Here is a 15,398-nt window from a genome sequence, read left to right as displayed (position 1 = left end):
AAACAGGATCCCTCACCGCTAAGGCACTGGTAAGAAACCAGGCTGGAAAAGCTGCCTCCAACCAGGGCTGCACCACCGGTGCTGTCTTACCTGGAGGGATATTGGCCAGTGCTCTGCCTAGCACTGATCTAAGAGGCTGGATACAGCCTGCCCTATGGGGCTTTCTAATACGCAAAAAGCTTTTGGACATGCCCATTCATTTAGATCTGACCCATTTAATTAAAAATTGACGTATGCTGCTATTTCAGCTTAAATGAAGCTTACTTCTGGTAGCTAAACACTGCTCCTGACAGAGGGCTGCTTAAGCAGAGTCAGCCTGATACAAACTGAAATGAGAGCTCCTCAGCTTTTTAATCATGGGTATCTGATCAGAAATCTCACCCTGCAGTAGGCTGATGCAATTGTGTGCAGATGAGCCCTAACAAGAAACCTTCGTGCATGGAAAATGGGTTCTGCTGGGCCTGCAGCTCTGATGCCTGCTACCCAGCTTGAGGTTGATTGATGCCTGTGGGTATTTCTTTAGTGCAAGGGAAAAGGATTCCACCACTGCACTACCCCATCCCACCGAGGATGGTCCAAAGAGGGCAGGGAAGATCCCTGGGTTTGCACAGTTCCCATCTTTTCCACAACACCTCTAGGTGCACACTTGCACAGCACAGCATTGCATCAGACAAGCCAAACACATGGGGAGCGCTCAGCATATTGACACAGATAAGCAGAGTTTGGTGGAGGGAGAGGTAGAAAAGCAAGCAAAGGCAAACCTGTTCTTCGGGGCTGTCCCACTGCCACCTGCACAAACACGGCAGGGTTCCTGCCACACTAACACTGATGTCCTCAGCGGCCTGCGCCCTGCAGTTTGGATTTCTGTTAGCTAAGGACATGTGATGCCAAATAAACACTTATAAAATTGACTTTCCTGATTTTTAGAGAGAGATTCATAGTTGTGAAGAGATGATACCACAATCACATGTATGAAGGTTTCAGTACATCCACAGCAGAAGAACCGAAACCATTTGTACTTAAAATACATTACACGTGTGCTTTGGCTGCAAAACACTTACTTAGAAAACATTAAAGTTCTGATTTAATGAACTGGAGAGTCAGAAAACCAGAGTGGCAGCCTTTTTGCCAATGACCCATTTCCCCAGCTGTTCAATGGCAGTGTGCCGAAAGAGGGAGTTTCAGCAAAAGGAGAGCACAGGAGAGAGGGGAAACAGGCAAACGGAGGGACTTAGGCTGCGATCGGGTAGGGAATGCTTAAGGCATGCTTAGCTTTGTTTGGGACAGTTATTTTCTATGGTACTTTCAGAAGGATGAAAAAACAGTCTGGGTGGAAACAGAGAAAAGCCAGTGGGGACAGCCAGTCTGCCAAATTTATTTTGAGAAAATAAAGAGAAAAGGGAAATGAGTGCATATCTGGAGGGACAGCAGGTAGTAACAGGTAGTAGGTATTAGAGCAGGTAGTAACAATTAAAAATAATTATGGAGTGCAATGCCAAGATGTGTTCACTTCAACTTCAGCACCTGATGACTGCAGTCACTCGTGGTGTGTGGCAAGAACCACCTGGTAAGAATCACAACTTCTAGAAATTATACTGAACAGCAAACACTTTGGTCTCCTATTTTCACTTTACTCCCCAGACTAGCTTTTATTCGTTTTGATTTGCAACAGATTTCCTGGAAAGCCAGAAGCACATTGTTGCTGGGACACTGCCCACCACTACTTACGCTTTTTCATTCTCTTTATTAAAATCTTTCTTTTTAGGAAACACAAATTGCAATCAGTTACACAGATCAGTTAATATTGATGACATTCCTACATAATTAAACAAGTACTAACAAATTCCAACTGTTTACAAGCCAAAACTTAAATTAACAAGATTATATAAGCTCAATAAATAATACATCTGGTCCAGTTCAAGTATAATTCAACAAATCACAGCCTTAATCCTTAGAGAATAGAAAAGCCCTGAATATAACCAGCCTAACACTAATTTAGTGTTAAAGCCAATGTGAAACTTTGTCTAATCTTATGGGGCAAATTTTTAATTGTTTTATTTTATACTTAAAGGAAAGTAAGTTGCAGATTGACATTAAAGACTACTTGAAATCAATACAGATTTCACAGAGATGAAAAGCACAGTCCCTATTCAAAAAGTGCAATCTTTGGTTAAGATGTGTTGAAATGGTTTGTATATATTAAGGAAGCTCTTTTTTGTTTTTTTAAATATCAATATATTTTTGGCTAGACCTAGCCTGCTTTGTGCTATATATATAAAATGTATATATATATATATATTTATGTATTAATAAACAGCGTGGATTATAGTGATGATGAATTCTGCCAACAAAAAAAGTAAAGATTTAAAATATAACAAACAAAAAAACCCCACATTTTTACATAAGCTGAGAAAGGCAAGCAACTGCCTACAGCGGCCTTCTTCCTCAGCAGAATAGGTAGTAGAAATTGAGTTGAGTGCCTGTCAGCACTGCATGATGGCCGTTTGGGGAGGGAAGAGATTATCTCTGAGATCTCAAGGTGAATCAGGCTGAAAAGTGATCGTAGGGATCAGCAGGAGTTAATTGAGACTTGAGATTGCTTTAAAGTGTTGAGTTCTAGGGTGAGAAAGGAGCTCCTCAGAAAGAAAACTGTCCCTTTGGCTGTACCTAAGATGTTACAGATTGCTGTTGTGTGGGACAATACTCAGAGGAACGGGGCCACCAAACCATTTCTATAAATGTCTGGTTAGGTCCCATCTGTGGGGCTGGGCATGGCTCCTGCACCTCTCACTTGAGACACTTCCAGGAGAGGAAACTAAGTAGGGTAGAGATGCCACAGGGAGTGTCCTCCTCCTACTTCCTTCAGCTGCAAAACAGTAGCCTGGGCCCTGACCTAAACAAAGGACCTGGAGCCATGACAGGCCTTGGTGATCTTTGGTCAAGATTCTTGCTCCTGGAGTCCTGGATGGAGACCAAAACTTAAATGAGCACATCTTGATCAAGGACTGAAAGATACTGAAGTCTACTCTATCAAGAAGGAATTCTGCATATCTAATGCAACCAGACAGGAAAAAGGTTAAATATACAAGCTATGAATAATGAGAGTGATCCTGATTAAGAATTTGAGGAGGGGTGAAATATAACCTGATGGGCAAGCCCTCACTTTAGTATTTCTGCTGCTGCCAGTCAAAATCTTATTGCTTGCCTATTGCTTTCCCTGCCTGCCTGTATCCACCTGTTGTCTGTTTTCTGAAAGTTGGGTTTAAAGCTCCTTGGCCTGGGAAAGTCTTTGTTGTGGATTTGTGTCATGCCTATAATAAAGGCAGTGGACCTGTAGCTTCTGCTGCAATACAAATAAAGAATAATAACAGTGATACTTTTCTCATTTGAGGTTACCTGGGGATAAAGTTGCTGGAGGCATATGACTTTGATATACAGTCAGCTGTGTCTCACATCCAATTAAACTTAACCACATGGTCTAACAAGCTGCCATTAGAGCAGTGAGAGCTCTAGTTTGAGAGCAGGGTTAGCTTCAAAAATCTAGTGCTTGCATTTGGAGTGACTTCCTTTCCTCGTACCCAGATTGTGCTGAAGGGCATAAGGGGAGCTTCACATTCAGATGATACACGACCAGCCTGAGAGCTGTGCTTTAGAAGATGGTTGCACAATCTCTGCTGCCATTTTTGTAATCTTATAGCTTGCAATATAAGCTTTTGCCCTAACAGCTCTGTGCTCAAATTTCACTGCTATGTGAAAAACAAACAGCCAAAGGAAAGCTCAACCTTTGAAGGAAAAATTCTTTGTTTGCATTTTTTTCCCCTTTTATTTATTTATTTTACTTAGGGAAAAACAAAGGCTGTTTTAAATGACAGATGGACCCAAATCTTAAAAATACTTCAAGTGTGGATAAAGAAGGATTTATGCTGCAATGTTTTTCATTTCCCCTTGTCTTTTGGATAGGCCACATCTGAATCTGGGATGCAAAGAATCCCTCAGCTTGTAACAGGAATTCCAAATATGAAACCTGAACCCACTTCTGGTAAAAACGAGTGGAAAGCACAGGCCATGAAATGGAAGAGGGCTTCAGGCAACAACGCCAGACACCTCTAAGACACGCTGCCTGGCCACAGGATACTGCAGAGAACAAGCATGATTGCTGGCACAAGAAATAATGGAACGAATAATTTGGTGGAAGCGGTTTTGGCATTTTAGTCACTCTGTAATAGTTTGCAATGTCCATGCCATTCTTAGGGATGACGGGAACCTTCTGGGAAACTATTTCCACTTACAACATCTAAACAGGACATCTTGCACCAGCAATTTTTACAGAACATACTCTGATGAGTATGAGAGTCAGGCAAAGAACAGAATCACATCTGCAAATCCCCATCTGCCTAGATTACGTGGTGCACTTTATAAAAGCATAACTCTGGGATCAATTCTGGCAATGGTTTGCATACGCATTCACTATACAACACAAAAGCCCCATTGAAATGAACCAGAAACTTGTACAGCGCATTTCAAAGGGACTGAGCAAAATACTAAGTAACAACTGCACAGAAACAATAGCTCGTAATAATGCCAGAGCTGCTGGTGCATCCTGTGTTTTCAGGGCAGCCCTGTGAGCCATGAGTTGTGACATTCACCTTAAAAAAGTCAGGGAAATAAAATACGAAAACAATATTAAAAGTCTGGCATCTTTCCATGAAAACCAGGAAGATTCAACATCGCCAAGCCAAGGAAAAGCAGCTCTGAAAAGAAAACATACGACTCCAAAAGCAAGAGTCTCAAGTAAAATGTCTAAAAGCAACATGGTCCAAACACATGGCACTTTAAAAAGCTTCCCATGAGAGTTTCAAGTCTGTAAGACTCAAAGTTGGCACTCTTTAGAATCGTCAAAGAGAAGAGTTTTAAACAGAACAGTAGCTGGAGAACACCCTGATCACGCCATAGAAAATGCTGAAATCCAGAGCTGCCAGCACGTGTGTTTGAATTACTCTCGCTGTGCTGGGCTCAGGCTGTAAGGTCCCTGGGCAGAGACTGTGGCTCCCTCTGCATTCATACAACACTGTCAGTGCTTAACAACATAAATATCTATCATTTCACCCAGCTCCAAGGCACATGGAGATGGATGCTGATGGGGTTTACACGATGCCATCTACAGATTAGTTTTAGCACAATGGCTTTAGATGTCCGATGCAAATCCTACTCACTAATCCTACTCACTGGGGTAATGAGCAAAATGACTGCAGACACTTTAAGCAACATTAAAGCCTATTTATAGTCGCATCTCCTTTCCTTCCAGCGTCCACTGGAGGATGCTGAGTGCTTCTAAATACTCTGCCTGACCTGATGTGTCACATCAGAATTAAAACCTGAAGAATCCCTGAGAATTCTGATTTAATCTAGGAAACCACTCCCAACGTGCAGAGTGTGAGAAAGAATTGCTCCACTTGGTACAGATATGCCAGCTTTGCTTCACCGTGGGAAACAGTTTCAGGCATTTTGGTTTTTAATGGCACTCTGGGCATAGGTGCATGGAAGATGCTCTTTATTTCCCCTCCTCTGTACAGTGCAAATTGACAGTTATGTCAGAGAAAATAAAATTAAAAAATATATCAGCATTCACTCATTATGGCTCTTCCTGCTCATACGCATCATATTTTTTCTTTGTAAAGTGAGGAACAATTCCAGTGTCATCCTGAAGCAGGTGGCTGTCTTCTTCCTTCATTTTCAGGCTCTCTTCTGCAAGCTGGGACAGATATTTCTGCAATCACAACAAAAACAAACCATCTCTATTAAAACTGAAAATACTCAACACAGAATGCTCCACTCCTTGTCAGAGCTCTTACACGATCCCAGCACCTCAGAATGGAAGAATATACATAGAACTCTGGTCAAAATTCAAGCCAGGTAAAATGCTTAATCCATGAATTTGAAAGTTCTGTTATTTACTCTTGTGCAAGAAGGGGAATTGCTGTCAGAATCAGAAAGATCACAACTCCCCATCAGTCTGTGTAACCACACCTCACTTCTCTTTGCAAGCAAACTCACAGCTCCTGTATGATACAGCACAGGAACTAACCCCACTGAGTCAACTAAATTATACCAGGGTAAGACTGCTGTGTTAGAAAGTAGATACAGATTCTGAGTCATAATTTAAAGCATATATATTTCATTTTCAGCACTTCCAGTTCAGACATGTATCTTGTGCACAAGAATATCTATATTAAGAGACAAATCAAACTCAATAATAGAGTATTTGTGTGTATTGTGTTACTCTAAGAAAAAGCATTTCAGTGTGATTTGAAAATACAGACATGGCTAGCGAGGCTTCCAATCTTCTGAAAACACTGTTAGTAGAAATGGAAGATAAATAATTGAATGTAGTTTGGAAAATGGTGCTCTAAGTATTTATTCATGGTCAACAGATTTAGAAATAGATGGAAAGAAGCTGCTTCTTCAGCAGCTAGTCTACACAAATACCCACACAGTAATGTAGAGGTAGTCATACTAACATTATCTATTGCAGGATTCCTACAGAGTAGAGTTTGATCTCCTCTTTGACCTCTAGAGTTTGACCTCTTTGACCTCCATGAGGAACAGGAGGAATGGGAAATGAATATAAAGAAATGAGGGGCTATGTTCTGACTGTCAGGCTGTATCACAGTTGTGGATGTAAAAGGTACGTCTGAAACAGACTCAGTAAATGTAAGAGTAGGTGTAACTGCAAGAAAATGATGACTGTACCCCCATTAACCTGACTTGGGAGTAGAAATTACACAACTCTTGATTGTGGCTCCCAGGTACAAAATTCCATGTGGCAGGAGGCCCACGTTACAGGAGTACAGAGATATAGAATCCATAAAGATTACAAGTGGTCTGTACATCATGAACTGTAACAAATCCCTAACACTTGTTGGATCAAATAACCCATACATGTCTGGGTTTTAATAATTACCCACCAAAATAAGACTGAGGTTTATCCATCACCTTTAGCTGATGTTAATGCCAGCTGTCACCATTTTTGAAGTTCACACAACAGACATTCACATTCATTTATAGGAAAATGAAAGTCTAGGAAAAAAAGGTTTCTTTTTTCCTTTAAATACAAGTTTTGATTAATACTGTATAAAGCCAGGGGTAAACAGGATAAAATGCTGCACTGAATTGCCAAAGGTAGCTTAAACCAGATGAATCTGACAGCTTGGTGTGATACTTGTAGGAGGTAAGGCCGAATGATAGATCTTTTGGACATGGAAAATGCAATGGATTGCAAATATAAATATCACTTGGGAAATTATGTATTAAGCCAAAGAGAATGGAAAAGTACAAAAAGGGTACAAGGCTGACAAGAAACAGCTGAAATTTGTTCACCGGTTGCTGTTCTTCAAGGGCAAGACAGAGATAAAGAGGTAAAGGTGACTCATTTACTCAACACTTAAGTGAGGTTTCTGGAAGAAAAAAACAAGACTGTTCAGTTTTGTGTTAAAAATCCAAACACTGAATATATATTCTGGATATGGCTCCCAGAGGGTTGTGCAAAAGATAACATGTGGCAAATCAACTGGAAAAGACTCATATTCATGAAAGCATTTGGGACAGTGATGCTGGCATCAGACAGTGGCATTTGGCACATGGGCAAGACAACAGAATGACAGTCTGTAGGGCAGTCCCATAGCTTCACATACAGCTAGAGTCCACAGTTCTTATGTTGCTGGATACACTAAATTGCACCACCCTAAAAGATTGATGTTTCTTGCAAAGTACATAATTAATATGGATCTAGAAATACAAAGAAAAAAACTTGCTGAACTTCTATTTGAGTAGGTAAAAGTTGGATGGTTATTTATCAGATGTATACTTCCTCCATTTAAGAAGATAAGGTTCTACAGAACATTATGTTTTCATTGCCATATTTGACAGATTTAATTTTAACAGCTTTTGCCGTCTTTGTGCTTTCATCTCAAATCAGTGTTACATATCTACTACAGTGTTCCTGGGAAATATATCACAGGAGAAAAAGATCTTTTTCCACGATCTCCCAGTTTTATTTGGACTTTTTTTTTTTTCTATGACTTTGACAAAATAACTTAGAAAGTGAGAATTGCCTCTTCTTCCCATAGGACTGGTTACATGGGGCTGGAGTTGCAACCTTTGCTTAAGCAAAGTTTCTTTGGGACACACCTGCATGGGATACAGGGCAAGTACTGAGTGGAGCTACCTCTGGTCCATTTCTCTGGATTTTCTTGAAAGAAGCAAAAAAAGATATGTGAACTGGGCGCCCGCTCTTTGAGATTACATTTACAGGAACCATCATTAGCAAGGACAGCAGCTCTGCAGGCAGAGTCTTTGACAGTCAGAGGCCTGAAAAGAAAATTCTTCCAGAGAAACCACATGTCTCATTAAAAAAACTATTTTCAGAAAGGCTAGTGCCTACCAGCCAGCTAGGGAAAAATGGCTATTACCTGAAGAAAAGCAGAACTCCAGCATTTGCTATGGGCAGAGGGAAGGAACAGAGAAAGAAAGGACAGTCATATTCTCTCACGCTTTTTTTTTTGTGAGCATGTGAATTCCAATAAAAGTGTCTAATAAGAACTCAACTGTCTGAAAGCATCCTAAATAAAAGTGTCTTCTGCAGTGTACACACCCTATACATGGGCATGGCCTCAAGGAGATGTGATGCAAGGCTGGCTCCTCCAGTGAGTCCTTAGCATTAGGCACGATGCTTGTGCTGTCATGACTGATACTATCAACTGTACATCTGAAAAGTGATAAAGGCAGGAAATTTTACTTAAAGGCAAGTGCCCGTGGTCTCTTCATGCTATTATCAAGGGCTGGTGGTATACACCTATGGAAACCACACGAGTGATTACGTGCCTCTGCATATCCTTACAGAAATTATTCAGTGGTGGTGTTCTCTGTGGCTGAACTGCCATGCTGTTCTGCAGCACAGGGAGGTGATTTCAGCAGGTCACAGCAGGAGAGCCTGTGCATCACAGAGTACTGCGTGCCGAAACATGCTGCAGGAGTTTATGCTCATACAAAGCAAGAATAGCAAATTTATTAAACAAGTGGCATGTTCTTCTCCTGAAACTAAGAAATAATAGAGACTGTTGCTGGGCTCACTCTCAACAACGCAAACATCTGGGACCATTAACAGTGGCTAATTAAACGTCTGAGTTGCTTGCTGAGCTGGTGACAAGGATCCAGGCTGTATGAGAAGATACAATTACCAGCTGGCCCCATTTTACTTATGATCCATAAGCAGGGACCTGGCAGTCAAAAATTAGGGTGTTAAAATTTGGAACTACTGAAAAGTTTTGTTTACTTAAATTTCACTTTGAATTCTGTCCTTGGCACAAAAACTGATTTTTGCTAGCATCTCTATCTTATACCCAGACCACCCCAAAATGTAGTTATTGGCTATTTTCACGTGTGCTTTTACCTGAAGATTTTTGTAGTGGACAGTACTTCTGCAGTGATTTGTCTTTGCCGTCTCTTCATTTGTGTAGAAGAGCCCGCAGAGCTTGCAGTAAAACCCAGTTCTAGGCACCACGAATTCCACGCCTATTGAGAAATTCAACATGTCAGTTGAAAACCTTCTCCTCCAAAACAAGCTTGTAAAATGGCATAGATATGAAGACTGATCCTAGATTCATAGAATGGCTTAGGTTGAAAGCTATCTTAAATATCACCAACCTCCAACGCTGTGCCATAGGCAGGGCAGCCAGGTGCCCATGGCCCCATCCTGCCTGGCTTTCAACTCCTTAGGTGCAGTATAAAATCCTGTGCATTGCAAATACACCTTGACTTCTCTGGCAGATATCACACACATGGACCTTCTCTCACATAATATTGACTAGAAATCTCACTGTGTAACTTCAAGGGCCAGAACAGCTACTGTAGTTATTAGCAGCAAATTCACACTGGCATCATGCAAATTACTCTTAAAAGATGCATTCTCCCAAGTGTTATACTTATGATCAGTGTTTACACAGTAAAGCAAATACTTCTTGTAATACTGAGAGTATAATCAACACTTTTATGACAGGCACTTTTTAAAATTACTAAGTATTTTTCATACCATACGTCTTAAGAATTCAACTCTCTAATTCCTAAAGAATTTCCTGGATGATCTTTCTGCCCTCAAGATCCCTTGACTTTGATCAGAGTATCTATCACAGCCTCACCATGAATGCAATGTGCCTGTGGGGTACACAAGGCTAAACCACACTAGTTTACTCTTCTTTCTGATTACTCCAGAGATCCCTTGCATCAGGCTCAGGTTTGAGACAAAGAAGCCCAAAGGAACTGATTTCATCAGCGACATTAACATCTTTTGCTATTCATCTGGAAAGAAATCGACAAAGATCTACAATGAAAAGCTTGTTTCTTTCAACAGCTCCCCTTCTGTCCTATGCGCTGCTCCCTCACTCTCCTCACATCTGTTCTGAGAAATAAATATAGCAAGTAGCCTTAAAGTGACATCTTGTTGTAAGCTCCAGGAACTGCAGTGGGAGCCATCTCAGCCACCTCGGCCTGAATGTCCCAACGTACCCAGGGGAATGCTGAGTTCAGTGAAGACATCTTCTTGTTCCCAGCCTGCCGGAGAGTGCCTCCTCCTAGGCTCTACTTCTGGGTATTCCAGAGATCTCATTTCCAGGTACCTAGAATTTGCTTAACAAATGAACAAATGTATTGAATGAAAACAGTTTATTAGTTTAAACAGACATCTGTAGAATTCTTAGAAGACTTTCTAGGTGGAGCTATGAGTGAAGCCCTTCTGTTCAAGCAAGATCCAACTCAGTGCTACTTCAAAGGCTGACACAGTTAATCCTATTTCTTCCAGATTATTTTTCTGTTTTTCATATCATGCTTGCAATGTTTTTTTAAAGTTAATATTTTAAATTCTAAACAGATCCATAATATTACACATGCCTCCAGCCCAGGCACAGTTGAATTGCAGCCCCACAGCCACCTATGGCATTGCGTGACGAGGGCTGGAGCTGGGCTGCACATGGGCAGCAGCACTGGCTGCGAGCAGCTCCCCTGCTGCAAACTCTCCACAGCAGGACTCCCATGGCATTGCTGCCATCTTCTTCCTGGAGCCACTCTTCTCCCATCCTCAGCTCCCCAAGGGATGGATTCTGCTTTATGGCTTTTGGCTGTTGGAATGTTTTGGCTTCTGGCCAGGAAGGAGAGATTTGATTCCTACTGATCAACATAAGTGGACTCAGACAAGATTTTTTTTTTTTTCTTTTTCCACAGAGCAACAGAATTACTGATAAATTGGTATCATTCCTACTCTTTGGTTCTTACATCAAGGAACCAGTTCCCTTAACCTAATGGAATTTCCACTGCATTGCAAATTTCACCTAGATAAGGGCTACATTTTCTTATAAAACAAATAAATTTCTGCCCAAACCAAGCCCTTCCTGCCTTTCAAGTCTGCAGTTCAAGGTTCTGCAATTTCTGACTATGAAAATGAATTCTCCCTCATAATTTTAAATGTGCGCATCACATGATTTAAAAGAAAATAATAAAAAAACCTGACTGATTGGCTTTCAAGTTAACTGTTAAGACCATTCCAAGTTTCCAAATGTGCTGAAGACATCCTGAAAAACTCAAGAGCTTCAGTTGGGTGTTCTTAAAACACCCAGGGCCTTTCTAGCAACTTAAGTCTCACTTAGGTTGATTTCTGGGCTTTTGAGCTGGCAGCTGCATTTGCACAGAGCCTAGAGCTTTGCACAGCAGCTACCACATCCATGGCAGACACCCGGGACACATGCTCTCCTGGAGTTTCCAGGCTCCCTGCTGGCAAGTTGAGAAACATCAAAAGCCTCTGTTACTGGAGCTCGATGCCTGTGAAGCAGGCAGTCAGGGGAACCAAGCTTGCCATCTCCAGTTGCAGGGCATGGCATGGCAGATTATCTCCAAACACACAAAGCCTATAAAGCTGTCTTCAGGCCAGGAGGCAAGTACTAAAAGGTGAACGAGTTTCAAGTCTATTCAGGAGGGAAAAGTCAGCTCAAGATCAGATATCCACACCAAATGTTCCGCAAGAAAATGGTATTCATAAAACTTTCAGCAACTTCTGCTTATAAACCCCTCTCCAACACACGGGCTCCAGTAGCAACCAAAGAAGAGCATTCCTGACCTATATGGTTCTATTTTGTTTTCACTTCCACTCCTTATGCACTACGCATTTGCTCAAATTCCATTTGAAGGCCTGACAAGGAACCAACTTCAATTTCAGACATTCAAGATCTTTTTTTTCCCTGACAGTAAAATATTAATAGACAGCTATGATTACATTTATTGGCACTATCTCACAACATGTCTTATCAGATATATGAAAGGCAGCACGCAGTAGATAAGAGGAGATGATAAGGCAAGTCCTGACAAAAGGCATGTATTTGTATGAACAGGGACTAAGAAGCAACAATCTGCAGATGATTTCTATGTTACTAATGCCACAGTACAGTGTGTAAGAATACCCACCTTGTCCAGGAGCCAGCCAGACGTTACAGATACTTTTCTGTTGACCTTCAGTGACTGTCACTCATTTCATTGACAATTCAAAATAAATTTAGCAGAGCACTGAAAGCGTTCAGTTAAACTCATGTGAACCTTGACATGACAATTATAGCAGCTTATGCCTTTCAGAAAGCTTGCAAGCTGCTTATCATGTTTCATTTACACTATTCAGCTAAGAGCCTCTAATGGCTTAGCTTGGCAAAAGGCACCGGAGTTCTTTTACTGAGCCGCTCCAAGGACAAGTCTTGATACTATTAGCAACATTTACTCTTGTTAGCAATAAATTTCAGCCTACTGTCAGAGAAAACATGCAAGGCTCCCTGCAGGCCGAAAAGAAAAAAACATAGTTACCCTCTGGACACTCTTGGCTTTCACGTCTTGTTTCTTCACTAACATTTTTAACAAGCATTTCCATAACTTCTCTGCTTTCAGCTCCTTGTGATCCCATCTGTTTGTAATCATCTATAAATGCATCAGGGAGCTGGAGAGCCTCTTCTTTTAGTTGAACAGAAGGTGCATGCTGATCTTCAGGTTCTAAATGAGTGTCAGAGCCTTTATCATTTTTTATTTCCTTCTGCTGGTGATAAGACTCCTTAGCAGTCTGGTCTTGCGACTCCTCTGGCTTCTGCTCAGGTTCCAGATTTAGGCTTGATGCTTCAGTTACAGCATCATCATTATCATCTTCCTCGTCATCCTGACAGATGCTAGAAGCTACACTGCCCTTTGCTGACCTGAAGTTTGTTTCTAAAGGTTTATGGGTAAATTTCTCTTCATTCCTGGTTAGGTGGCTATGATCATTTTCCAGTTCTAATATGGTTGTCATACAGGAACACATTTCTGTAGCAGCTTTACTTTTTTGATCAACTGGTACAATTTCTTCAAGCTCAGTTATATCTGGCTCCATAATTAGGTCATCTTCTCCCACTTCATCTACTGTCACTAATTCCTCCATGTTAGCAGGATACCAGGTCTCACCTTCTATCTCACTTCCACTCTCCCAGTCTTGGTCCTGTCACAAAGATGCAAAAAAAATGAGAGATCAGTGGGCTTTGAACATCAGTAACCAGGAAAAATTTTGATCTGGCCATGCCTAACCCCTCTCGTGTTTTAGTTTCAATGGATGACATGGCTTGATGCTATGATTTTAAACCTTATGCACACATTCAACTAGCATTTTTATAATAATAATATGAACTTCACTTTTGGGAGCTTCTAAAACTGCCTTGGAGATTGCAGTCACTCCAGTCTCCCACTCCTTGCTTTTCTGTAAGCAGAAGAACAATGCACAGCCTATCATACATCTTATTACATGACTGACTCTGCTACGTGATCCCCAAGGAAACTAACCTCTCTCTCTCCTCTACTTCTGTTCCAGAGCGATCAGAAATAGCAATCACAATGAGAATACACTGAACACCACTCTAGCCCCTGGCTTTGACTTTTCTAGATTGGATCCTTTAAATTCTTGTGGTGACTGAGAAAATGCAGCTACCATGTGTAGCCATTTCCTTCCACCTGCAAGAGCCCTCTGCCAGAGACTGTGTTGGTAGAGATTGGCCTAGACTTTAAGAAAAATCAGTTTTACAGTTATACTCCAAGATTTACAATCTGATGTACTTCACATAGGAAATTATAGACATGTAGGATGCTCAGATTCTAGTACTGGACTTAGGAAGTATCAGAATGTTAATGTACATGCTTCCTTTTCATACATAGTTGGTGCAGTTTAAATTTCAGCTCTCAGAATCATTATGAGCACATAATCTGTTAATAATCTGTATTCTCCTCCTGTTCAGCCATTTGCACACTTCTCTTCCTAGAATCCTAAAACAGCAAGAAAACTCTAGGAGTTGACACTGTTCTTGCCAGGAGATCAGTTTTCTACAGCAAGAGATATCAATAGCTTCCATATCTGATCATCAACCCATGACCCTACAGATATGAAGCTGGAGGAATTCCAAGGACATTGCTGTTCCCAACTGTGATGCTGCAGAAGGGTTGTTGTGAAAACACTATTTAATTAAAACCAGAAGCAATCAGAAGAGGCTACTATCTGTAGACCATCTGAAGCCAACGTTCTGAAAAGTTTTCATCATTATTCCCCCCCACCCTCCCCTTCTCCACTAACTGACTGCATCTCCTATTTTTGGGCACGGTTCACAAAGTTACATGGTTCACTCAGGCATACATTACAGTTGTCAGTGCCAAGGGCTATGCATGCAAAGCAATGTACATTGGCAAAGAGCAACTAAAAAAAGAGTTCTGGAGACTTCGAGAAAAGGTCAAGATAAGGCAAGTTAAATTAGACATCTCCCTTCTGTTGCCCCTCTACACACCCTTCCAGAGATCTTCAATATTTCAGTTGGAAGAATGTACTACCAAACTTGGGTTTTCACTTATTTTATCATGGAAGCTGTATCAACTATGTGTCACCAACCTTCTCTTTTCTTGTGTTTTCCAGAGTCTCTCCAGATTCTCCTCCTTGTTTATTAGCTGAAGGTGAGCTCTTCTCTGGACCTTGCTCCTCTTTACTAAGCTAAAATAGATACAACATATACACATATAGCAATACACAGCATCGCTCTATTATGTTTCTATTTTGGGTTTAGGGAAGCAAAGTCACTCACAAGGTCACATTCTTTATTTCTAATGATTATGCAAGTCAACTGGACTGTGGGAAAAGACCCAAGAATCGGATTCCATTGGAAAAGCAGCACAAATAAGAATGATAAAGAAGAAATCGAAACAAAACTAAAGACATGTGATTTATATCATAGAAATGATAGAAGAGAGGCTAGAAGACAGGCGGAGAACAAGCTTTGCTAGATCAGGATCCCACACATACGTATGTATACTTT

General features: G+C 41.0%; 1 protein-coding gene across 5 annotated transcripts in view; it reads right to left on the bottom strand.

Moving 5' to 3' along the window:
• Window positions 1-1,724: 1,724 nt before the first annotated feature.
• Window positions 1,725-15,398, bottom strand: part of RBM20 (RNA binding motif protein 20) — a 94,805-nt gene continuing 81,131 nt past the window's right edge. For all 5 annotated transcript variants that reach the window (XM_010714695.3, XM_019617811.2, XM_019617812.2 and 2 more), the window contains 5 exons: window positions 14,978-15,076; window positions 12,892-13,549; window positions 10,561-10,680; window positions 9,449-9,570; window positions 1,725-5,767 (listed from right to left, as the gene is read on the bottom strand). In XM_010714695.3, the coding sequence (XP_010712997.1) occupies window positions 5,633-5,767; window positions 9,449-9,570; window positions 10,561-10,680; window positions 12,892-13,549; window positions 14,978-15,076 (1,134 nt within the window). In that variant the 3' untranslated portion in view covers window positions 1,725-5,632. The remainder of the gene's footprint in view (window positions 5,768-9,448; window positions 9,571-10,560; window positions 10,681-12,891; window positions 13,550-14,977; window positions 15,077-15,398) is intronic.

The sequence above is a fragment of the Meleagris gallopavo genome, chromosome 8 (assembly GCF_000146605.3).
Source record: "Meleagris gallopavo isolate NT-WF06-2002-E0010 breed Aviagen turkey brand Nicholas breeding stock chromosome 8, Turkey_5.1, whole genome shotgun sequence".
Lineage (NCBI taxonomy): Eukaryota > Metazoa > Chordata > Aves > Galliformes > Phasianidae > Meleagris > Meleagris gallopavo.
This window is presented reverse-complemented; position numbering and strand designations above follow the sequence as displayed.